Source organism: Leucoraja erinacea, chromosome 10 (assembly GCF_028641065.1).
Source record: "Leucoraja erinacea ecotype New England chromosome 10, Leri_hhj_1, whole genome shotgun sequence".
Classification (NCBI taxonomy): Eukaryota; Metazoa; Chordata; class Chondrichthyes; order Rajiformes; family Rajidae; genus Leucoraja; species Leucoraja erinaceus.
In genome coordinates, this window is record NC_073386.1 from 8,440,666 (window position 1) to 8,466,362 (window position 25,697).

The 25,697-nt window shown below is 43.7% G+C and overlaps 1 protein-coding gene across 3 annotated transcripts in view; it reads left to right on the forward strand.

The window, feature by feature from the left end:
- The first annotated feature begins 560 nt into the window (after positions 1-560).
- The window catches only part of btbd8 (BTB domain containing 8), an 84,229-nt gene continuing 59,092 nt past the window's right edge, over positions 561-25,697 (forward strand). For 2 of the 3 annotated variants that reach the window (XM_055641401.1, XM_055641402.1), the window contains exons 1-3: positions 562-1,056; positions 10,939-11,125; positions 16,312-16,515. In XM_055641401.1, coding sequence (XP_055497376.1) covers positions 10,953-11,125; positions 16,312-16,515 — 377 coding nt within the window. In that variant the 5' untranslated portion in view covers positions 562-1,056; positions 10,939-10,952. Of the gene's footprint in view, positions 1,057-10,938; positions 11,126-16,311; positions 16,516-25,697 lie in introns of all 3 variants that reach the window. The other variant, XM_055641404.1, reaches the window with a different exon arrangement.

The following is a 25,697-nucleotide window of genomic DNA, read 5'->3' on the forward strand; positions in this document are numbered from 1 at the left end:
CACTTCCAACTTTTCACCTCTCCCCCTCTCCTTTCAGTCTGAAGAAGGTTCCCGACCCAAAACCTCACTGATCCTTCTTCTCCAGAGATGGTGCCTGACTTGCTGAGATACTCCAGCATTTTGTGTCTATCTCATACTCATTCAGTGTTAGAACCCACTTTTCTCAACCACTTCCTACACAGGTAGAAGTAATTTACAGTGGCCAATTAACCTACACACCTGCTCGTCTTTGGGATGTGGGAGGAAACCAGAGCACCTGGAGGAAACCCACGCGGTGATAGGGAGATCATGCAAACGCCACAAAGACAGTACCTGAGGTCAGGATCGAACCCGCGTCCCTGGCCGCTCCACCAGCTGCGCCATCTTGTCGCCCCCCATGACATAGAAACATAGAAATTAGGTGCAGGAGTAGGCCATTCGGCCCTCAGGAGTAGGCCATTCGGCCCTGACGTCGCGACGGTGCCTATTGTAACATCAGGCCGCCGGGCGTTGCAGCGCGGATTGTGACGTCACGCCGTCCGTTTAGAACACGGATTGTGACATCATAGCGTCGGGTGAGGGAGGTTCCGTGCGGTGACGCAGACGGGGCGTGGGGAATCACGTGTCTACCCGCCCGCGAGCTGGGAGTGGAGCTCCAAGGGTGGCGGTTGTAAACAGAACAGAGGCGCGAGCGCGCGGGGAGACAGCGCTCTCCCACCCGGTGCAGCAACGTTAACGTTGTCCCGCTCGCCCGGTGCAGCAGCAGCAACGCGCGGGGTGGATAACGTTGTCTCGCTCACCCGGTGCAGCAGCAGCAACAGCAACGCGCGGGGTGATAACGTTGTCTCGCTCACCCGGTGCAGCAGCAGCAGCAACAGCGCGGGCGGGGAGACACACATTCTGTCCACGGTCAGCTGCAGTAGTGCTGGATATGGACATCCACCGCTGCTGAAGTGGAGGTGCGCGCCGCTCGGGAGCTGATCCAGCCGATCGTCTCCCCGGGCACACAGACCCAGGTGTGAGTGCAAGTGAACAGGCGCCGGAGTGAAACGATTGTGCACTTTGCTGAGACCTGAGGTAATGTTAATCAGCACCTGCTCTTCCCTCCCCATTCACTACTTCTCAATTGAAATATTTCTCTTGAGAAGGTAACACTGAGGCTTGATACGTGGATTTTAACAAGACTGAGCATTTCATAGTTTGGTGGAAAAAAAGTATAAACCCACGAGATTCAAGAGAGAGTCGTGTTGAAACATGGGTCAGAGCAATAAGGTGGTTAAATGGTGTTGTCTGTCATTTCTTGAGACATTCAAGTGCAGGAAAGTTATGCACAAATTGCACTGGACTGGACCCTAGTCACAGTTTGCATATTGTGCACGGGTCACAGGAAATTATGAATTTTTATGGAGACCATAAAATGTTTGAGTTATTTTCTTTGAAACCGAGGAAGCTATTGGGACACTTATTGAGATGTGTAATGTTACGAGGGCTGATGTAGTGTAAATAGAATGGACCTGTATCACCCAGTGGAGAGATCAAAACTAGGGGGCAGGATGAGGTTTTTTTCCCCCCCATCAACAGGGTGTGTAGATTTGGAACCCACATGTTTATAAAGTACTTGGTGTTCACTTGGCCTGTAGGGTTATGCACCTGGTGCTGCTTGGTTCTTGTTCTTGGTTTCTTGGTCCTCCAAAATATTCCAAATGGAATTTAAACTGGAGGTGGTGGAGGGAGGACTTAAGCCAGAAAGGGTTATTGGGAAGAAAGAGCTACTTTAAATTTAGTTGCATCTGGTTGGGTAACTATAGTTGGGTGGAGATTATCCATGCTTTAATTGTGCGGTGGAAGAACAAATTGCTGTATACATCTGTCTTTGTAGCTGGGATCACAAATTGGATCGAATGCCCTCGTCTGCTCCTAATTGGTTTGGGTTTGGTGTAGGTCTTGTAATCTATGTCGAGCTGACCATTTAACATTTTGTATAAACAGGTCAAACGCTTGATGAGATCATGCTGGAGATCAAAAGGTGCAGACATGCTAGGCCAAATAATCCTGCCCTAAACTATCTGATTCGTCACCTGTTCTATCCATGCTTTGCATGACAATCTTTCTCCAATGCAATGTGTAAGAATAGGGCAGGCATTGTGAACAAAGATATCGAGACACAGGATGCTGCAGATGCTGTACTCTTGAGCAGAACAGTGCTGGAGGAACCCAGTGACCCGAGGTCTGACGAAGGGTCCTGACTCAACTTTATCTGCCCATTCCCTCCAAAGATGCTGCTTGGCCTGCTGAGTTCCTCCAGTACTTTGAGTTTTGTGCGTGCATTCAGATATTGTCATGATTCACTCTTGGATGTTCTTGATGCTGTCAGATTTCAAAATGAATTTTATAGATGATAGTTTTTAACAGTTAATTTTGACAGTTAACGGGCATTATTTTGTATAACAATGTTTTCCTGATTTAATATGAATTTCATTTATGCTGGAAATTGCACTAACTCCTAAAACAAATTTGCAAGTGACCTGAACCTTGCAAAGACTGCTCCCTCCGTAACTCCCTTGTCAATTCTTCCCTTCCCACCCGCACCACCCCCTCCCCAGGCACTTTCCCTTACAACCGCAGGAGATGCAACACTTGTCACTTTACCTCCCCTTCGACTCCATTCAAGGACCCAAGCAGTCGTTCCAGGTGCAACAGAGGTTCACCTGCACCTCCTCCAACCTCACCTCTTGCATCCGCTGCTCTAGATGTCAGCTGATCTACATCGGTGAGACCAAGCGTAGGCTTGGCGATTGTTTCGCTGAACACCTCCGCTCGGACCGCATTTACCAACCTGATCTCCCTGTGGCTCAGCACTTCAACTCCACCTCCCATTCCGAATCCAACCTTTCTGTCCTGGGCCTCCTCTATGGCCAGAGTGAGCACCACCGGAAATTGGAGGAGCAGCACCTCGTATTCTGCTTGGGCAGTCTGCACCCCAGCGGCTTGAACATTGACTTCTCCAATTTCCGGTAGCCCTTGATGTCTCCTCCCCTTCTCAGCTCTCCCTTAGCCCTCTGGCTCCTCCTCTTCCTTTCTTCTTCCCGCCCCACCCCCCCCCCACCCTGCATCAGTCTGAAGAAGGGTTTTGGCCCGAAACGTTGCTTATTTCCTTCGCTCCATAGATGCTGTCGCACCCGCTGAGTTTCTCCAGCACTTTTGTGAACCTTTAAAGATGTTATGTCGGTCCTGAGCAAATATTATATACACTTCATATGTGTGCTACTAATGTCATTTGTTAGGTTAGACAGGGAAATGAAAGAAAATCATAAAAAATGAAAGCATATACAAAGAAAATTCCATGTCTTGCATTTATAAAGCAACTTTAACAGCCACTTCACGCAGTTGTGCTATGGTAAACAAGTCAAGAGTCAAGACAAGTCAAGATAGTTTATTGTCATGTGTCCCAGATAGGACAATGAAATTCCTGCTTGCTGCAGCACAACAGAATATTGTAGGCATAAATAGGTTAGAATTTGTTTGAAGTTGTGTTTAATTGTCTGATGGCTGTGGGGAAGAACCTGGATGTTACCTTCTACCTGATGGCAGCGGAGAGATGAGTGTGTGGCCAGGATGGTGTGCAGGGCTCTCACCTAACTTTTTTTCTCTGTTGGAGAAACCGGGCAACCTAGGCAGCTTTTTAGGTTGCCAAATGACAGTTTAGGTGGTCATTTAAGATGGCATGACATGTGCGATAATGTGCTCGGACGAAGTGCGTAGTTACCAGTTGGAATTGTGGTCAATGAAGCATTCACATATTATTTCTGCATCAAATAAAGTCGCAAACTAAACATATTCACCAATAAAAACATGATATATACCACAATGACATGCAGCAAAATTATAATACAGTATCTCATCTCTTTTTACACATTGCAATGAATGCAATTTCTATTATTTCTTTCCACTTCCAAACAAAAATTGGATTATTCAGCATATGATCAACCTCGGTGCGACCAAGTGTAGGCTTGGCGATCGCTTCGCTCAACACCCCACCACTCAGTTCGCAATAACTAACCTGATCTCCTGGTGGCTAAGCACTTCAACTCTGAGACCAGGAATTGATCCTGAATATGGGTGCTGTCTGTATGGAGATTGCTCCTTTTCCCTTTGATAGCATAGGTTTTCTCCGGGTGCTCGTGTTTCCTTCCACATTCCAAAGGTGTTATAAATATACACTGTTTTGTTATCTCATTTATAACATTGTTTACAGAGTACTATGTTTACATATTCTGTTGTGCTGCTGCAAGTAAGGATTTTATTGTTCTAACTGGGACGTGAGAGAATAAAACACCCTTGACTCTTGACTTACGTCGCTAATGTGTGGGATAGAACTAGTGTACGGGTGATCGGTGGTCGGCGTGGACTCAGTGGGCCAAAGGGCCTGTTTCAGCACTGTATCTTTAATTGAAACTAAAAACACTAAAACCAGAGGAAATCAAAAGAAGGGCCTCTACCCGAAATGTCACCCAATTTCTTCTATCCAGAGTTGCTGGCTGCTCCCCCGCACAATTAAAACATGGAATAGTCACCCTACCATAGTTACCCAACCAGACGCAACTAAATTTAAGATACCTCTTTTTTCCCCAATAACCCTTTTTTGCTTAAGTCCAAGTCAAGAGCCAAGAGAGTTTTATTGTTGCTTGCTGCAGCACAACAGAATATGTAAACATTATACAGAACAGGAGATAAAGGTTCAGTGTGTTTATATACCATAGACCATAAATATACACAATAAATAAGCAGATAAAATGCAATAGGCTGTTATTTTTCAGAGTTTGGAGTTTGGTGGTGGTGGGTCCACTCCTGTTTAAATTCAATTTGGAATATATTTGGAGGACCAGGAAATCAAGAAGCAAGAGTTACTCCAGGGAGTGGTTCTGCGTTGGTTTTCAGCGGTCGCGGCGAGGCGACGGGTTATTGATTGGGGACGATCAGCCATGATCACAATGAATGGTGGTGCTGGCTCGAAGGACCGAATGGCCTCCTTTCCTGCACCTATTTTCTATGTTTTTAGAGGATGTGAGCTATAGGAAGAGGTTGAGTAGGCTGGGTCTCTATTCCATGGAGCGCAGATGAGGGGGGGATCTTATAGAGGTGTACAAAATCATGAGAGGAATAAACCAGGTAGATGTAATAATAATAATACATTTTATTTATGGGCGCCTTTCAAGACACTCAAGGGCACCTTACAAAATTTAGTAAACAGAATACAAAACATGTAAGCAGAATGAAACAAAACAAAAAATAACGACAAAAAAAAAAAAAATAAATAGTAAAGACATCAACAATACACAATTCAAAGACACAATTCAAAGAGAGAGCAGCGGCAGCTAATCGCGTCAGTGTTCACTCTCCATTCCGACAGCCATCTTGGAAATGGAACAATAAGGATCTTTAACATAGAAACATCCCCCCACAATGGTTACCATTATGGGGGAAGGCACAATGTCCAGTCCCCATCCCCAGTTCACCCATAGTCAGGCCAATTGAGGTCTCCACAGTTGCCTCTATGGAGGCCCGATGTTCCAGGCCGTTCTCGCCGGGAGATGGTGCTCCGGCGTCGGGAGAGTCCTCTCAGCGGCTAGGGACACCTGGAACGGCCGCTTCCTTACCGGAAACCGCAGCTTCCGAAGCCGACAAGGCCGCGACGGTTGGAGCTCCACCACTGGTGATCTCATCGAGAGATCCCAGGCTCCAGATGTTGTAGTCAGCGCCGCTGCCCGCTCCGCAGACCCACAGCTCCGCGATGTTTTTATCAGCGGTCTTCAGCTCACCGGAGCTCCAGCGCGACGACCCAGGCAAGACATCGCCCGCTCCGCTCTGCGATAGCGCTCCAGCACTGTGCTGCCGCCGAAGCTGAGGTGCTGGGCGGTCCCCTCGGGAAAACGCCGCTCCATGCCCGCTGGTAGGCCGCGAGGGCGGGTCGACGGTGCAGCCCGGAGAAAAGCTGCCTCTCCGACCAGGTAGGGACCTAGAAAGTAGTTTCCCCCTTCTTTCCCCCCCCCGCCTCCCCCCACATAAAAAAGTCTAGACCTCCTAAAAACAAACACTGAAACTCACTATAAATTAAAGAAAAGAGTGAAAAAGATGGACAGTTGCTAGCTAGCAGCCGTGCCCCAAGATGGCGCCCCCTTCCAGGTGTACAGATGTATAAAGTCTCTTGCCCTGAGTAGGGGAATGGAGGACATAGGGTAAAGGTGAAGGGGAAAAGATTTAATAGGAATCCGAGGGGTAACTTTCACACAAAGGCTGTTGGGTGTAAGGAGTAAGCTGCCAGAGGAGGTAGTTGAGGTTGGGACTATCCCATTGTTTAAGAGACTATTAGACAGATACATGGACAGGACAGGTTTGGAGGGATATGGACCAAGCGCAGGCAAGTGGGACTAATTTAGCTGGGGCATTGTTGGCCGATGTGGGCAAGTTGGGCCGACAGGCCTATCTCCACACTGTATCACTATGACTCTCTAATGTTGATTGATGAGAACTCCTTTGAAATTCCCTGTATTGTGTCATGGGATCTTATCCATCATTTAAGGCCTTGACTTAATATTTTGTTTAAAGGTGGCACTTATAATTGTCTCATGCGTCTTCTGTTCTGTGCTGGAATGCTCAGCCAGCTTTTGGTATTCTGGATTGAGAGCTAGATTTACTACCTTTGAACTTGTATGAGAATCCTACCAACAAAGTTGCAGCTGACACATAATAAATGGGAACAGTTTGTGTAGATTAAAACTAATCATTCGACGCAGGCTGTGGATGATAAGTTAATTGAGTTTCATTCTTCAGGTTAATTGCTTCATTAAAGCCCCATAATTTAATTTCACTTTACATCAACCGTTCTTAATGCACTTCATATAAAATTGAATTTATCCATTACTTGCTTCTTTGAATGTCTATTATTGCACAGTCTTGTTGTAATTGTACTGTTCATAATCCTGACATAGTTTAAAATTGCTGCAAACATCTTTCTTCAGTAATGTAAAAACCAAATAAACATGTAAAGCTGTGTTGCACTGGAAATATATCAGTTGTGGCTCGGCTGCAGAGCTCTCACTTTAATACTGAAGGAAGGCTGTACTTCAGGGCTGCCAACATTGGGTGAGAGTTGGGAGTGAGAAATTGAGAGAGACCAAGCCCGAGGGAGCATAGCGACCGGAGGGGGTGGAGAGGAGGGGGGAGAGGAGGGTGTCCCCCTCCCATTGGTATGGAACATTTGCATTTTTCAGCTTGAAATTGTGGAATATGGTGCATACTGTAGCGAGTCTTTTAACTTACACTTGAATGCAATATATATGCTTTAAATTGGATTGGAGCGTTTTTGAAAGGGGGGAGGCTGTGCAATCACTGATCACTGGCCTTGGGGGTACCCGGTGAGGGAGTGGAGCAACCGAGTGGGGAGAGGGTGTAGAAGAAGGTTGTCCCCCCTCCCAGGGTAGGAACTTTTTGAAATTTGATGTATTCAAATCATGTTTTAGTGCACTGTAGAAGTATGATTTCAATGTTTTATGTATGAAGTATTTTTAAGAGGTAACTTTTTACGGGGTAACTTTATCCACACAAAGGGTCCACATGTGTCAATTGGCCTGCACTGCCTTCTGTGGCAGAGAATTCCACAGATTCACAACTCTCTGCATGAAGAAAGTTTGTTCTCATCTCAGTCCCAACTGCCCCCCCCTTTATTCTTAAACTGTGACCCATGGTTCTGAACGCCCCCAACATCGGGAACATTTTTCCTGCAGTTACAGTAAGTGAAAATCTAGCAGGCAAGCAGGATGCTTTCATCAATCACCCCCATTTGAAGTCCACTATCTTCCACCGTATCTACCCAGTGCTTGGTACTTACTTCCAGCAGCCACTGGTTGTCCTCCAGGATGCACTGAGCCGCAGCCTGATCCATGCCGGTCACCTGGGCGAATTCGGCACAGAGACTCTCATGGCAGCGGAGTAACGCTTAGATGCCTCCGACGGCCCGGGACTTTTGCACTGAGACTGCTCCATGGCCGGAGCTGCAGCGTGCGACTCGCCAGCCCGGCAAACACTCGCCAGCCCCACTCCCCGTCCGCATCTGTCCCCGCCGGTGCTTCTGCTTTCAACACCTGTGGCCCATGCAGTTGATATGAGTTTTTAAATTTTCGTTGATCACAGAATTTCTCACAACAGAGCGAGAGAAACTTGTGATCAGCGTGAGAATTTGGTGAAATGCGTGATTCTCACGCTCAATGCATGGGAGTTGGCAGCCCTGCCTCTCTATCCCCCTCTCTCTCTCTCCCCCCTCTCTCACTCCCCCTTCCCTCTCTCTCCCCTCTCTCCTCTCTCTCTCTCTCTCTCGCCTCTCCCTCTCTCTCTCCCTCTCTCTCTCTCTCTCTCTCTCTCTCCCTCTCTCTCTCTCTCTCCCTCTCTCTCTCTCTCTCCCTCTCTCCCTCCTCTCTCCCTCTCCCTCTCTCCCCCTCCCCCTCCCTCCCCTCCCCCTCCCCCCCCCCTCCCTCCCCCCCCCCCCCTCCCCCTCCCCCCCCCTCCCCCTCCCTCCCCCCCTCCCCCTCTCCCCCCCCCCCCCCCCCCCCCCCCCCCCCCCCCCCCTCTCTCCCTCTCCCCCCCTCCTCCCCTCCCCCTCTCCTCCCCCCCCCTCTCCTCCCCTCCCCTCTCCTCTCTATTTCCTCTCCTCTCCTCCCCTCTCTCCCCCTCATTCCCCTCTCTCCCCTCTCTCCTCCCCTCCCCCCTCGCCCCCCCCCCCCCCCCCCCCTCCCCCCCCCTCTCCCCTCCCCCCCCCCCCCCTCTCCCCCCCTCCCCCTCTCCCCCTTCTCTTTCCCCTAACTCTCTCTCCCCCCCCCTCTCTCGTGAGAGTTGGCAGCCCTGCTGTACTTGCTACCAGAACTCCCGTTAAACCAAGGAGACACAAGAGACTACAGATGCTGGAAACTTGAGCAAAACACCTCTCAGCACATCAGCACTGAAGAAGGGCTCTGACCTGAAACTTCACCTGCCCATTCACTCCCAGATTTTGCATCACCTGCTGAGTTCCTCAAGTACTTTGTGTTTTGCATTAAACATAAGGCTTTGTCCAGTATTTCTGATTAATGTGAGAAACCACATGGCATTATTTATGGAGGCGAGTATGGAAGTTATCTTGCTGAATCAGCATTGTTAATCTGGGTGTTTCTCATTGTTATCCATGGGATCTTGGTTTGTGCAAATTTCCTGCTCTGTCTCCTTCAGGAAGGGATTCGGCCAGAAACGTTACCTGTTTCCTTCGCTCCATAGATGTTGCTGCACCCGCTGAGTTTCTCCAGCACTTTTGTCTACTCGTGTCTCCTTCAATACCTAAGTTTATGTCATAGGAGCAGGATTAGGCCATTAGGCCCATCGAATATACTCTGTCATTCAATCATAACTGATCTATATTTCCTATCAACCCCATTCTCCTGTCTTCTCCCTGTAACTTTTGACGCCCTTACTAATCAGGATCTTGTCAACAACTTTCACTTTAAAAATATGCACAGACTGCCTGCACAGCCATGTGTATGTGGTAATTAATTCCACAGATTCACCGCACTGTGGCTAACGATAATTATATTCTAAAATCATGTATTTAGCAGAAAGGTGCTTTTGGATGTTCTCAGGTTGTCAGATCTTTAATTATGAAAGTTGCGAAGTGTTTAAGTGTGATATTAAAATAACAGATAATTTGAAATGCATACAAAATGGAGGGATATGAATCATGTGCAGGCAGTTCAGATTAGTTTAACTTGTCATAGAAACAAAAGTTGGATAACTCAGTGGGACAGGCAGCACCTCTGGAGAGAGGAATAGGTGACATTTCAGACTGAAGAAGGGTCTCGACCCGAAAAGTAATTATTTCCTTCTCTCCAGAGATGTTGCCTGCCCCTTGAGTTACTCTGGCTATTTGTGTCTATCTTCAGTTTAAACCAGCATCTGCAGTTCCTTCCTAGACAGTTTAACTTGACATCTTGTTTGGAATGGACATTGTGGGATAAAGGGCCTGTTTGTACGGTGTAAACTATTTTGACTTTTCAGTAGCTTAATGGTTAATATTAAAAGGTATTGTGGAATGTTAAGAAAGTATTTGTAATTAAGTCAAATAGCATTGCTATATGGTGTGGGTTGTAAATATCAGGACATTTAAATATCCTGACATTTAAATACAGGCTTTTAATTTTCTATCTGATATCTGTTTGGTTTAGAAACTCCACTGAAAATGTTCATCCATACTTTAAATCACTAAATTACCATTTCTAATTGTTAGTGATTTGCATATTGTACTAAGAAATAATACATCGGCGAGACCAAATGTAGACTGGGCGATCATTTCGCTGAACACCTTTGCTCAGTCTGCCTGAACCTGCCTGATCTGCTGATTGCTAAACACTTTTAACTCTCCATCCCATTCCTACACACACCTTTCGGTCCCAGGTCTCCTCCATTGTCATAGTGAGGCTGAACGCAAATTGGAGGAACAACATCTCATATTTCGTTTGGGCAGCTTACAGCCCAGTAGTATGAATAGTGATTTCTCTAACTTCAAGTAGCCCCAGCATTCCATCTCTCTCTATCCTTCCCTCACCCAAGTCACACTAGCTTCTCGTTTTCACGCAACTAACAGCTAACAATGTCCTGTTTCCTTTATCATTGTTACCTTTTTGCATATCTCATTCATTGTTCTTTATCTCTGTACATCTCTCATCGTCTATATCTCTCGTTTCCCTTATCCCTAACCAGTCTGAAGAAGTGTCCCAACCCGAAACATCACCAATTCCTTCTCTCCAGAGATGCTGCCTGTCCCGCTGAGTTACTCCAGCTTTTTGTGTCTATCTTCAGTTTAAACCAGCATCTGCAGTTCCTTCCTACATGGTATGGTTGTCTTAATTGGTTAATTTCATTTTAATATTTATTAAATAGATGGTTACCATGAGATGAATGAGTATAAACAACAATCAACAGACCTGGAAATGGCAACGTGGAATGGAGGAATTGTGCAGAGAATTCCCAATCTGGAAAACAGCAAAGGTTTCCAAGAGAGAGTTAGAAGTGAAAGACAGATATTGAAAGAAACCCTGGCTTCACAGTTAAACAAGGACCTTCTCAGGTATGCAATGCCTTCTTATAAACTGTGTTTGGTACAACAAATACTTAATATAATTCAACATCCTTTTATCTTTTCAAGCATTTTTTTTAGTAAAACAGCAAGGAAAATCTCAGCAGGTCATGCAGCATCTGTGGAAAGAGAAACAGTTAATATTTCAGGTCAAAGATCCTTCAACAGAACTGAGGAAAGAAAACAAGTTAGTCCAGGTAGCAAAGTAAGTGGGGTAGGGCAGTGGGTGGAACAAATCTATTGTCTATAATAGGTTATAATAATTAAAAAGGCAATTGTTTATATGCTGTAGTGCTAATGTTGTTGTAATGTTTAGGTAATTCTGCGCAGTCTGTCTTACTGGGACATGCCCAGCAAGCCACAATATATAAATGAAAGAAAAAAGAAAGTGAAGAATGGCAAGCAAAAGTGAAGATTCTTGACACAAACAGATAGAAAGAGCAAGCTATATAAAATTGGAGCATTCAGGCTGCAATGGATGTGTTGGTTCTTTTCGTAACCCAGTTTACCCTAACTACTATTTTGCGTTGAAGATTCTTTGTCAGCCTTTCTTGTTTTTAGTGCACAGAACCAATCGGGTTGTCATTTGTTGCCACTCTGGTTATCAAAGCAGGACAGGATCTGCACAGTAAATGGAAGGGTCCTGAGGAGTGTTGTAGAGCAAAGGGGTCTTGGAGTGTAAGTACATAGTTTACTGACAGTGGCGTTGCACTTGTACATAGGATGATGAAGAAGGCTTTTGGCACACTGGCCTTCATTGGTCAGGGTATTGAGTATAGAAGTTGGAATAGTATGTTGCAGTTATTCAAGACATTATTGAGGCTGCACTTGCAATGGTATCGTTACGTTTGGTCACCCTGCTATAGAAAAAATGTCATTAGCTGGAAACAATTCACGAAAAAGATTCATGAGGATGTTGCCAGTACTCACCAAATTTTAATCCTAAAGGGCCTGTCCCAAGAACATGCGACTCCATGCAGCAAGCGCGACCTAAAAGGGCCTGTCCCACGAGCATGCGACTGCATGCGGCAAGCGCGACCAAACCAGAAGCGGGGGCCGCGCGGATGTCGAGTGAGTGACATGAAGTTCGAGCGAAGTCCGCGGGAAGTTCGCGTATGACGTACGGCTTCGAGGCGGTGCGTACGGCGTCGAGGCGGCTGTAGGCTGCCAGGCCGTTGCTGCGTGGAATTTTTGAACACGGCCAGTTTTTCGGAGCCCCACGCGATGTCGGGGCCAGCTCTGCATAACTCCATACGGCTCCACCGATCAAAATGGGACCGGCCCCGCGAGGCCGTACGGCTCAAGCGACCACGTTAGGTCGCGTTTGCCGCATGGAGTCGCATGCTCGTGGGACAGGCCCTTTATGCTTTGAAGTAGTTCATTTCAGTTGTGACTGCAACACATTGGTTTCTGGGAGTTTGATTTAGAAATTTAGCTTCTGATCTTTATCCAGTGACCTTGATTAGCAGTGGATGTAAACTACCATGGATAGATGCAGTAGCCCACTCACCTGTGACTTGCAATACGTTTCCAAGGAATTGTGGAGAGGAGAGAACATGAACACGAGGTCATTAATTTAAGAAATACTCTAAATCAAGTTGTTCTTTTGTTTAAATTGCCTGAACGCATTGATGTACAGGTGCACAACCTTTTATCCGAAAGCCTTGGGACCAGACACTTGTCGGATTTCGGACATTTTCGGATTTCAGAATGGAAGATTTTTAGCGTAGATTAGGTAGGTAGCGCGGGCGGCTTGAAAAGTCTGGAGCAGCTGCCTCCTCCCCGGAGACCGGGAGAATCATTGCATAAATGTTAGTCAGTTAGTTTGGAGGGATTTTATGTGGTTATGTGGTGGTGGGGGTGAAGGGGGAAACTTTAATTCTTAGTCCCCTACCTACCTGGTCGGCGACTCCCAACCTCGCGGAGCTGGGGGCTCCGTCCGGCCGCGGGCGGCGCCGGTTGTAGCTCCGACCCCGGCAACTCTACCCCTGGCTGCGAGGCGCTCCAAATCCAGCGCGGCCCGCGGCCGGACGTCCCAGCTCCGAGAATGTCGGGAGTCGGCGGCGTCGCAGCGCTGGGATACCAGCGGGGAGCGGGCAATGCCTTACCGGGTCGCCGTGCGGCAAGCTCCGGAGCGCTGTGGCCGCCTTCTTCCAACATTCGCGGAGCGTCGCTGGATTTGGAGCCGCGGAGCTGGGGGCTCCGTCCGGCCGCGGGCGGCGCCGGTTGGAGCTCCGACCCCGGCAACTCTACCCCTGGCTGCGCGGCTCGAAATCCAGCGACGCTCCGCGATGCTGTGTGTCGGCGGCCACAGCGCTCCGGAGCTTGCCGCACGGCGACCCGGTAAGGCATTGCCTGCACCCCGCTGGTATCCCAGCGCTGCGACGCCGCCGACTCCCGACATTCGCAGAGCTGGGGCGTCCGGCCGCGGGCCGCGCTGGATTTGGAGTGCCTCGCAGCCAGGGGTAGAGTTGCCGGGGTCGGAGCTACAACCGGCGCCGCCCGCGGCCCCACCGGCCACAGCGCTGCGGAGCTTACTGCACAGCGACCCGGTAAGGCATTGACCGCTCCCCGCCTCTCCGACCAGGTAGGGGACTAAGAATTAAAGTTTACCCCTTCACCCCCCTTCACATAAAAGCCCTCCAAACTAACTACTAACTGACTAACATTTAAGCAATGATTTACAGATGTTTAAGCGTCTCCCGGTCTCCAGGGAGGAGGCAGCCGCTAGAGTAGTACAGACCTGGGTTGACCGTGGGTCGTTTTGGGTCAAGTTTGGCGCCAAACGCGAGCTTTGGTGCGCAGACGACATCTGGAAAAAATGGCCGGTTTTCGGAGCTTTTCGGTTTCTGGAACTCCGGATAAAAGGTTGTGCACCTGTATTAGATTTTGTATCCAGTGTATTTTGTTAATAAATAATGAAAATAGGATGTAGGAGTTTCTTCCCCTCTTATCAGGCTTCTGAACGGTCCTTCCATACACTATTGTACAGTCGATTCGCCTCTACCTCATTGTGAACATTGGCTAGCTATTGTACTTGCGTTTGTCTTGATTGCATTGATATTTAGTATTGTCTGATATGATTGGATAGCATGCACGATATATTTTCATTGTACCTTGGTGCACATGACAATAATAAACTTAAACCTAAAAATAACAAAGGGGAAAGGAAGACATTATTCCATGGCAACTATTAGGAACAAGTGTCCTTGGAGCTTTATTGTATATAAAGGAAATTTGGCTGATTAGATTCTGACCATTATACCACCTGCAGATGTAATTACATACCCTGTGTGGTTGAATGTAGTGAGCTTCTGTCTTGATTTATGAGTTTATGATGGATGGAATATTAATTTGAGTTTGTCCATGAATATTCATGGGAAAATGAAGAGGATTTGATCTCAGACAAGGATCTGTTGGATGAAATATTAGAAGTGAGTCTCTTTGGGGGATTTAAGTTTTTATTCTTCAATATTCAGAAATTAAAGAATTGTGGGTTAAATTGTACCTAAGTGGATTGCATCTTATTGGAAATACATTTGTTTTTTCCTAGCTTCCTTGGCTCTGGTTGGCTATATGCGCGGGTGTCAGGGGTTATGGGGAGAAAGCAGGAGAATGTGGTTAAGAGGAGAGATAGATCAGCAATGATTGAATGGCGGAGTAGACTTGATGGGCCGAATGGTCTAATTCTGCTCCTATCACTTCTGACCTTACAGGTGAGAGTTTAAATTGGATGCATGGGAGTTGCCAAGATAGGTTTGATTAGTGTTGAGAATGGTCAATTCTGAAACTGACTGAATCCAGAAGGTAGATTTTGTTTTTGGAGGAGTATTGTGAGGAAGGATAACTGATAAGTACAAATTGTAAATACTTTCTCACTATTACACAATCCCTCACTAAAGGCTCAAATGAAAATGAATGTATTTAAGATATGGCAGTAAAACACATTTCTCCAGAGAGATGGTAAATGGCATCGAATTGAGAAATGCAGTTGAACAGAGGGATCTAGGAATAACTGTGCATAGTTCCCTGAAGGTGGAATCTCATGTAGATAGGGTGGTAAAGAAAGCTTTTGGTATGCTAGCCTTTATAAATCAGGGCATTGAGTATAGAAGTTGGGATGTAATGTTAAAATTGTACAAAGCATTGGTGAGGCCAATTCTGGAGTATGGTGTACAGTTTTGGTCGCCCAATTATAGGAAGGATGTCAACAAAATAGAGAGAGTACAGAGGAGATTTACTAGAATGGTGCCTGGGTTTCAGCAACTAAGTTACAGAGAAAGGTTGAATAAGTTAGGTCTTTATTCTCTGGAGCGCAGAAGGTTAAGGGGGGACTTGATAGAGGTCTTTAAAATGATGAGAGGGATAGACAGAGTTGACGTGGACAAGCTTTTCCCATTGAGAGTAGGGAAGATTCAAACAAGAGGAAATGACTTCAGAATTAAGGGACAGAAGTTTAGGGGTAAAATGAGGGGGAACTTCTTTACTCAGAGAGTGGTAGCTGTGTGGAATGAGCTTCCAGTGGAAGTGGTGGAGGCAGGTTTGATTTTATCATTTAAAAATAAATTGGATAGATATATGGATGGGAAAGGAATGGAGGGTTATGGTCTGAGTGCAGGTAGATGGGACTAGGGGAAAATAATTGTCCGGCACGGACTTGTAGGGCCGAGGTGGCCTGTTTCCGTGCTGTAATTGTTATATGGTTATATGGAGATGTGCATATAATGCGACATCTGTCTTGGAGTTTTAAATGCAGTTTGAATTGTGCACTGATGTTTCATTGACTGTTCATGTATGCAAAATGGTGATGGATGGGTGGAGGCATGAACAATTAGTAAAATTAGTCCGTGCTAATCTTGCACTTCATAGATATGTTTAAGACAAAGATAAAATTGATAAGGCTTGTAATCATTAATTATTAACTCTGTGCATTTGTATAACTTTTACAATTCATTCTGGTTAGACAGGGATCTTGTTCTTGGTTATTGTGACACTACTTGTTAATACTGTATGATGTTCAACACTGTACTATATTATACATATACTACAGCATTCCATATACTTATTGCAGAAATAATATTTCAATAGGTACTCTGACTGTTTAATTATATATTTTTTAAATCCAAGGAGCTCCAGAAACAATATTGCACAATTGGTCTGTTTTTTGTTCCCAAAAGGCTTCTTGTAGAAGGAACTCAAGCAGATGTCACATTCCATGTGGGTGCAGCTGTCTTCAAGGCCCATAGAGCTGTGCTGCTTGCAAGGGTTCCAGAGTTTTTTTCGAGAGTTTCTGAAAAGCACTTGAAAGAAGAGGCTGAGAACTGTCCATCAATCGTCCCTGTTGAGAGTTTCAGGCCTTCACAGTTTAAATACTTCTTGCAGTAAGTGTTTCCAACAGTTGCAGTATGTGTTGTGTGTGTGGGAGATTTGATTTAAACTAATTATCAATGCTACTTCACATTATTTCCCAATTGGACTCAAAACAACATATTTCTAAATTCACAGCAATGAGCATTCTTTCCCATGGCAAACTTGAGTTAACCCTTCCCAACCCAATCAGTTACATTAATTATCTGAATAAATTACATTTGTATAGGTTTCTTGGCAACCTTGGGACATACCACAGTGGTTTATACTATAGCACTGATTAAATCTGAATGTTGCTAATGCTGTAAAGCAAATGCTTGTGTATGAAGGTTGTCAATTTGGTAAAAGTGGAATCTTATCAGGATACAAGGTAGAAAATGTCATATTTAAGACATTATCACCTCTCTTCGAAAATTACTATAAACAAGATATTGGCAATTACAAATTATTAGTGGTGATTAAATTAAGTGTTCACAATAATTATCAGGCTGTTGTCTATGAACATCTACTACTTAAACATAATAAATGTAAGTTTTCAGCTTTCAGTAGACCACAACTGCTTGTAGGATGAAATACATCCCAAGCAGAAGTTGCATCCCAAGCAGAAGTGGTTTCTGCTCCCCCTTTATGTTCCTTTTCCCTTTAATCTGACATTCACTGATAAGACACAATAGTTGTTCAAAAGGCACTTGTTTTGGAGTAGATAGTACAGGATGGTCAAACATGAGGGCCTTTTGTAGTCATGTACAATAATATCAAGAGGTTTGAGAATTGCAAGACACACATTTGTTTTATACGTTCCTATTACTAAGACTCCACCTCAATGCATTAATCAAGGAACATTAAATATTTGATGTATCATTGCTGCTCGCTATTGAAACTAGAGGCCTTGAGTCTCCATCCTGATTGTAAGTTCTTTTGGAAATTTTAACTTGCTTTATTTGTCACTGATATTTTCTGTTTGTCTATAAATTTGCAGCTCTTGATGCATATATTATTTAAGTACTCCTTCAGAATATAACACAAGCAATATGGCATGAAAACAGTTTTGTTGTTGAGTGCCGACATTTAAATATTTGATTAGTGAGCACACAGTAATGCACTAGTACTGTATTCTGCAAATGCATGATGTTTACTTGCCCTGGCTGAGTCTCACTGTGGCCAAATGAAGCTATAATCCTGTGATGCAAGTGTTTTATGCCCGGGCTCCTGCGATTAGGTGAAAACACGGGCTAGATAAGAGTCCATCATCCCTCCATCCATTTTGGGGTTGGAGGACAAATGTGTATTAGACATCATAACTCCCAATACATATCTGATGAAATTATTCCCCAAATGGTATGCATTCATTGAATCTCTGGGAGCTGCACTTGAACAGTTAGAGGGGTGAATGTGGCTTGCAAGATGCTATTTGATCACCCTTTGTATGGTTTCTAACAGATTAAATGACAAGCACTTCTCCTGATTATCATAGTAAGTAAAGGGATTTATTTTTATAATCCATGCTTTAACATTCTTGCTTCATTGTGGCTCACAACATACTGAGGAATTAATTTGTATTAGTACAGCTGCTTAGTATTTCTTGCTCAATAGGTTGGAAACTTCAGTTCGTATTCGGTCTCTGGATATTGGATCATATCCTAGTGACAGAAAAGATGTCATTCAGCATCTGTGATTTTTTACTTCTTTATGTTTTTATTAGATTATTATCCTTGCATCAGTATTAAGAAAAAGTATATTTACTATGTCCAAATGATACTTAAACAGCCATCCATCCGACTGCACGATATTTACTTGCTGAACTGGGTGTACTTACTGTAAACACAGCACTGCCGGTGGAGGGGATGAATAATCTAATGGTGGAGCAAACTATCTTAGGTGATGTTTTCTTTGGTTATGGTTATAGCTAAGATATTTTCCTGAGCCTTTTTTGTGCTAGAGAGGCTGATGGCTGTTATGGACTGGTTACCATGCATAACTGAAAATGTATTGCATTATAGTTATTTATGTTGCTTTAATGTCTAAATCTGCAACAACTTCATTGTTCCAGTCCCGGTTCATATGACAATTAAACACACATGACTTGAATTGAACAGGGTGTTGGTGAGACCTCACCTGGAATAGTGCATATTTTTGGTCTCTTTAACGGAAGGCAGTGCAAATGGACTAGGCTAATTCCTGGGAAGAGAGACAAAATAGTTTGGGTTTGTATTACTTATCGAGGGGTAAACTTATTCAAATATATAACATCCTAAGGGGTTAAATGTTGTGATGTTTTCGCTAGTGTGAAAGTCTCGAACAATGGGACATAACAACAAAATGAAGGGTCAGTCATTCTCTTGGGGGTGATCAATCTCTAGAATTCTCTATCCCGGTGGGTGGTGGAAGCTGAATCATTAGAAATATTTGAAGTGGAGGTGGATAAATATGGTAGATTGAAGAATGGAGAGGTAAGGAGAAATGGTATGGAAGAGGAATCGAGGCCAGCGTGGATTAGGCATGCATGCATTATATTGTGGCAGTTATTTTACCGAGTCTTGGAGTTCATGGAAGTTCATCAATGTGAACCATAATCTCTCCACCGATGTTGACGAATCGGAGGATTTCCAGTCATATTATAATCCTAAATTTGTCTGTTTTATGAAAATTTAAAGTATCATCAGGTGTTTCAAATAGTGGGAAAGTTGCTGCATAAGAAGGTTCATGGGACATACCTCCAAATTTAGCCTTTCACTTAATTTCCCTATTTCAATATCCAGCTGAGGTAGTTCCAGACATGGAGTAGTCTTCTGTTCAAACACCTTGGTGGAATTAAAAAAAAAATCCAGAGTGTTATTGATCGGAAATAGAAATCCCTTGCTCTTCAACACCACCTCAGTCAACATGAAATAGACTGGAAAATGTTATTATGCATTAGCAGGCTATGTTTTAAAATAATATCTAAATGTTTAGTGTTGAACAGCTTCCCTAAAAAAGTGAACCTGCATGTGACGGGTTTGGGAAAATAAATGTGTTCTCACTGAGAAGTTAAGAAGCAGGAGATATGGGTATCAGCTATCTACTCTATAAGCTAAGAAAGCTTACCTAAGAAAACATACACTTATAATCTTTAAGCTAGTGAGCTGCTCAAGACATTTAATAAATAGCAGGCTATTTTTTTCTGGAGGCTGTATATAATTCTTAAATAACACCTGGAGGGGATAATACACTAAAGATGAAAAGTGAGACCGCTCTGAATTGAGCCAGACAGAGGTGATCGGATTATTTCTGCTGAATCTTTTTTATTTATTTTGATGTTTCCTTGAAATTGCTTGCGGTATTGTAGTTGTTGATAAAGATGTCTTTTTTTAAAAATATAATGGGTGTGAATATGGTGAATGAGGCCTGTTTAATCTGAAGGTCAGACAATCCGTCAAAAGGTAAAATAGCGCCTTGTAAATTTAGCAGATATCATGTGAACAAAAGGTCAAAGTCCCTTCACCTTGGGATGTAAGACTTAGTTTTGTGATGCAGATACTGAGCTGTTGTCAAGGAAACAATGCTGTAATTTTGAAAAGCAAAAAAGCTTGTAGTTGCTGGAATTTTCCAATAAAAATTGAACAGGGTTTCTCAGTAGGTCAGACAGCATCTGTGGAGAGAGAAATCAGTGGTAATATTTTGAGGTCAATGAGCCTTTATCAAAACTGGAAACAACTTTCTTAGCTTATTATTTTAAATTGCATCAAAATCTTCAGTTGCTGCTGAGGACATGGTGAAGATACTTTACCAGGTCCACACGTGTAGAATCTTGGATGAGTGATTGGTAATGCAATTTGAAGTCAAGGCACTGCATGTCTTGGAGGAGAACTTGCAGGTTGTGGTGTTTTCATGAGCTCATTACCCATCTCTTTCTAACCAGTTTTGGTTGAAAGATTCTTGAAGATTTGCTGCTACATTTGAATAGATAACATGTAATATAGTGAAAACATTCTTATTAAATCAGTTACCATTACCGCTCTCTTGCTGCACAGGCACGCGTACATAAATTTCGTCACTGAAGACTATTACACAAAGCTGGATTCAAATGATAAAGGGTCATCAACCCAAAACCTTAACTCTGTTTCCATCTCCATTGATGTTGGCTCACCTACTGAATGCTTCCAGCATTTTTGTTTTATTGTAGGACTAAAATGACCATAAATCAAGCGGCAGCAACAGATCCAAAAACCATTGTTCATATTGAATACTTAACATAATGTAATGTGGGATCTAGAAGTACGTGCCTAAGTCCTTGAAGGTGGCACTGTACTTGTACATAAGGTGGTGAAGGTGGCTTTTGGCACTTTGGCTTTATCAGTCGGGGAAGTATAGATTAAGAGATTAAATAAGGAATAGTGTCTGACCCGCTAAGTTACTCCAGCTTTTTGTGTCTACCTTTGGTTTAAACCAGCATCTGCAGTTCCTTCCTACACAATTAAGTACAGGAGGTTGGGACATACAAAGTGCTGGAGTAACTCAGTGGATCAGACAATATCTCTGAAGAAATGTAGAGGCCTATCCATGTCCTCCAGAGATGCTTCCTCACAATCTGAATTACTCCAGCTCTTGAATGTTCTACACACGATTCCAGCATCTGCAGTTCTTTGTGTCTCCATAGAAGTTGTAACTCTTGTCACAGTTACAAGATGTTGGTGAAGCTGATGGAGTATTATATTCAGTTTTGGACATTGGGAAAGATGCCATTAATCTGGAAAGAGTGTGGAGAAGGTTTACAAGGATATTGCCAGGTGATCATCCCTTCTTATTCCTCTGCTCCACCCATAAAGCCCCACCAGATGATCCCTCAGTAATTTCATCTCTGACTTGCGTCATGATGTTCTCCATCAAAAATGCACTTGACTTCTTTTTAATAAAACAAACAATTTGATTTAGCTGGGCACTAATAAAAAAAAAAACAATGCCCCAAACTGAACGAAAATAAAGTTTGGAAAAATTCAAGCCATAATTATAATTTGTATATTATTTTGGACATGTAAAACCAGGGTGAATAATAGCAGACAATAATCTCCTTTTGTTTTTGCATTAAGGAATTGAAAATTTCATGGTCTGTTTCTTAGAGTTCCCATTGGGAGAGTGGATTACATTCTCCGGCCCAGAGCAATGGCAGTAATTGCCAGCAGTCAAGTGTAGTTCCTACTGAGACCAACAGTGGGTCGCACCTATCTCTGTTCCTGCACTTGGAAGTAAGTTGGAGGAGATCTCTACATTCATCTCCTGAATTGAGGATTGGAGGTTAAACCAAGTTTATTCTATAGTATTTCCTATATTCATAAATACTATAAATAGATTACAAACTTATTTGTGGTGGCTTGCTGTGTGTATGAATTTTACAACATTGTCTGCATTTCTAAAATAAATTTACAGCCACTTGCTTTTGAAGTCCTGAACAGAATAGGGATGCTTAATAAATTTGTAGATTACATGAAAATTGATGTTGATGCAAATAGTCCTAGTGCACAGGATGTTATTGATCATTTGGGGAAAATGGGCATCGCAATGTCAGATGAAATTTAATCCTGATAAATGCGAGATGATGCACTTGGAGATGACTAAATGTGTAGGACAAACATGAAGAATTGAGGAACAGAGGTACATGTCTAAGGATCCCTGAAGGTGATAATAGATGTAGATAGGTTCATGAAAGCATATGAGATACTTGTTCTGGTCAAGAAGTCAGAGATGAGCACAGGATGGAAAATGTCAGCAAGCAAAAAGAAAATTTCAAATGCACGAGTGCAAAAAGCAGCACCATCTGTGAAACAGAGAACGAGTTGAGGGGGTGGGGCCTGATTAGGACTGCACGAAGGATTGCTCCCTATGTAGAGACATAATGAAGAGGCAGGCATTGCTTGGTCCAATGCTAGTTGCCACAGCTTTGACTTGAGGAGAGTTGAAGAAATGGTTGCTTGATGTAAGAATGAATTCTGCCAAGTGAAGTAGAGTGGTTGGGAAGGGTTTGGTTTCACCTCCATTCAGAGAATTAAAGGGTCCTTGTACCATCCAAGTGTGGGAAGGAAGTATAGAGTGATTGGAATCCATGGTGGTGAGCCATTTGAGACTGGGAAACTGACAAAGTGGCAGAGGGTGTCAAAGATGCTGTTGATAAAAGAGAAGAGACAAGCGCAGGCTAAAACAATGGGTCTGCCAGTCCAATCCTTGTGCTCCTGAGCAGGTGAAGTGGGGTGGGGTCTACATGGCTGAACACTGCGGTGGGAGATCGCCCAAGGAAATAAAGTGATCACCTGGGAGACAACAGCCTGAAGTTCAGAGATGGGCTCATAATCGAGATGGAGGTATGAAGAGGGGTCTGAGAGCTGTGATATTCAGCTTGTGTTCAGCTTCTGTGAAGCAGTGATCAGCACATCACATGACAATAGCACAACTATTTCTTTCCTCACTGATGTTGCTTGAGCTTTCATTTTTTATACGATTTCTGGCCTTGGGCATATTCCTTCACAATATCTTCCTGATCCTTTTGTGTGTTTTGAAATGGGGCATTAGTTTTTGGATAATTTTCAATTGCAGTACAATTTAAATCAAGTAGAATCTAAATGTCGCCAGAATGTAAAGTGAAAGATACTGCGAAGATCTAAATGATGGAATAATTCTTTTTAAATCGGCTGTGTGTTAAAAATCATTGAACTCCTTAATTGCATCTCTTCGGCTAATACTGCGGGCTTAATGTCCAATCTGTGGCTAAGGGGGAGTTTTTAATTGCATTTTATATAATGGAGAATACTTAATTCAGAATTGTTTCATGAAGTTCATTCATTCTTTTTTAAAGATAAATGTCTTAATTTAATCTTGCAGAACAAAGCTAATCCATTTGAACTTGGCTTGGGCCAATTACAGAACTTTAAGAGCATGGGAGGGGGCAAAACCACCACTGATATAGCAGCTGTTGTCCATGAAACCTCCCCAGTATCTCTTCCATTGATTAATTGTCATGTGCTCAGCATTTTGAAATTTGAACAGTTTCCACATCTTAACGAAGGCTATTCAAAGCCAAAGAAAACAAACTAGCCATAAAAATGTGACAGCTATGAGATTCATTTTGCTTTTTAAGAGGATTATTGGCAGGACTCTCACCAAAAACAGCCACTACAGACAGTGCCCTGCAGGCAGTCTAACACCATCCAACCAATGGTAGTTACACAGTACCAGCCCTCCCTGAGGTCCATTGCAATTAGCCCCTGTGAAGAGGCTAATGACTCGGCTTGTACTCGCTAGAATTTAGGGGATTGAGGGGGGGTCTTATAGAAACTTACAAAATTCTTAAGGGGTTGGACAGGCTAGATGCAGGAAGATTATTCCCGATGTTGGGGAAGTCCAGAACTAGGGGTCACAGTTTAAGGATAAGAGGGAAGTTTTTTTAGGACTGAGATGAGAAAATCATTTTTTACACAGAGAGTGGTGAATCTGTGGAATTCTCTGCCACAGAAGGTAGTTGAGGCCAGTTCATTGGCTATATTTAAGAGGGGGTTAGACGTGGCCCTTGTGGCTAAAGGGATCAGGGGGTATGGAGAGCAGGCAGGTACAGGATACTGAGTTGGATGATCAGCCATGATCATATCGAATTGCGGTGCAGGCTCGAAGGGGCCGAATGGCCTACTCCTGCACCTATTTTCTATGTTAAGAGGTTCTTGGCTTTTCTTCCAGGAAAGAGCAGGACTGCTTTGATTCACTCAAAAGATTCAGGTGCTAATTAACCACAAGCAAGTTGCTCTTGGGTTGGAAATTCCACCATGCCTCAAGAAAGCAACGTCATCAATACTTGCGTATGCATGTGTTCAGCAGACATCAACAAGTTATTTACTGAGATGAGAATGGGCCTCACGAAAGACCTTTTAATCAATGCTTGTGTATGCATGAGTTCAGCAGTTAAGCTTCAAGTCATCAAGTTATTATTCACTGAGATGGGAATGAAATCCACCAAAGAACTTTTAAAACTGACCCCAGCAATAAAAATCTTTGCCTGAACCCTAGAAACCCTGGACTGTTCAGCATATTCTGGACTAATTCCTCAGTGATGGCACGTATCTGTGCTCAAATATATTACTGCTGCCAAAAGTGCCAACATACCCTAAAGCCATCAGGAAAAATGTTTGAAGATTAAGGCTTATGGGTTTATAGTCTACTCGGAATCACTAATATCATCTAGACCAACTGCAGGCACTTCAAAGTGATAGAGAGGGAGAACCAGTACTGACTGCAAAATTTTCAAAGCACAATACATTGTAATGCAATTGCAAAGTAAAGCAGAACAATGTACAATGCAGATGTTGGGGATCAATTTCAACTAAGACCACTGACCCTTTTCCAGATCTCAACCTGTTTAACAAGGAGTTAGAAGGACCTTTCTCCTTTTCATATGGGGTGCAGGTCGTATTACTCAGTGGGTATGTGCCCTTTTACGACTATACTGTCGGACCTTGGCCCAGGAGGATGTACTTTATCGTACAGGTAATTTTAGTAGTACTGCATTTCATGTTGAGTTCATATGGTACCTTGGCCTACCACTACCTCCATGAATTTAATTTTTCTGTTCAGCATTACCACTTTCCTAGATAGCCCCTTTCCTTTTCTGATTCCCATAGATTATTTTATGGTTACATTTTGGGTTCAGTTTTTTTTAAAATCAACTGCCTTGTGACTTTCTCCCAGCACTTCATGTCTTGTCTCATTGAAACTTATATGCATGAGAAGGTGATCAACGGCAGCCGAGATGTGGCTTCTCATTTGAAAGGCCATTTCTTTGAGCCCGTTTCCCTTTACCGAAGTGTAATTTTGATTAACCACCAAGTTTCCAGAAAAGTAGGGCACATAAGGAGGCCATTTAGCTTATTGAGTCTGTCCCAGTGCAAGAGCAATCCTGCTCGCCTTGTTCCCTAATCCTCTTCCATAACTATGAATGTTCTTAATGTCAAGTGTTCATCTGGTTGGTTCTGACTGCCATGACTGAATCTACCTCTGTTCCTCCCCCAGCAATGCATTCCAGATCCTTGCCATTTGTAATATATTTAAAAGAAACAGGTCCCCCCCACCACCACCACCTTGGATAATTTTAGTAGTTTTGCCAACCATCTTCAGTCAATGATTTCTACTTTGACCTTCCACCATTAATAACAGAAAAATACAAGTGTGAAAAGACCATTTG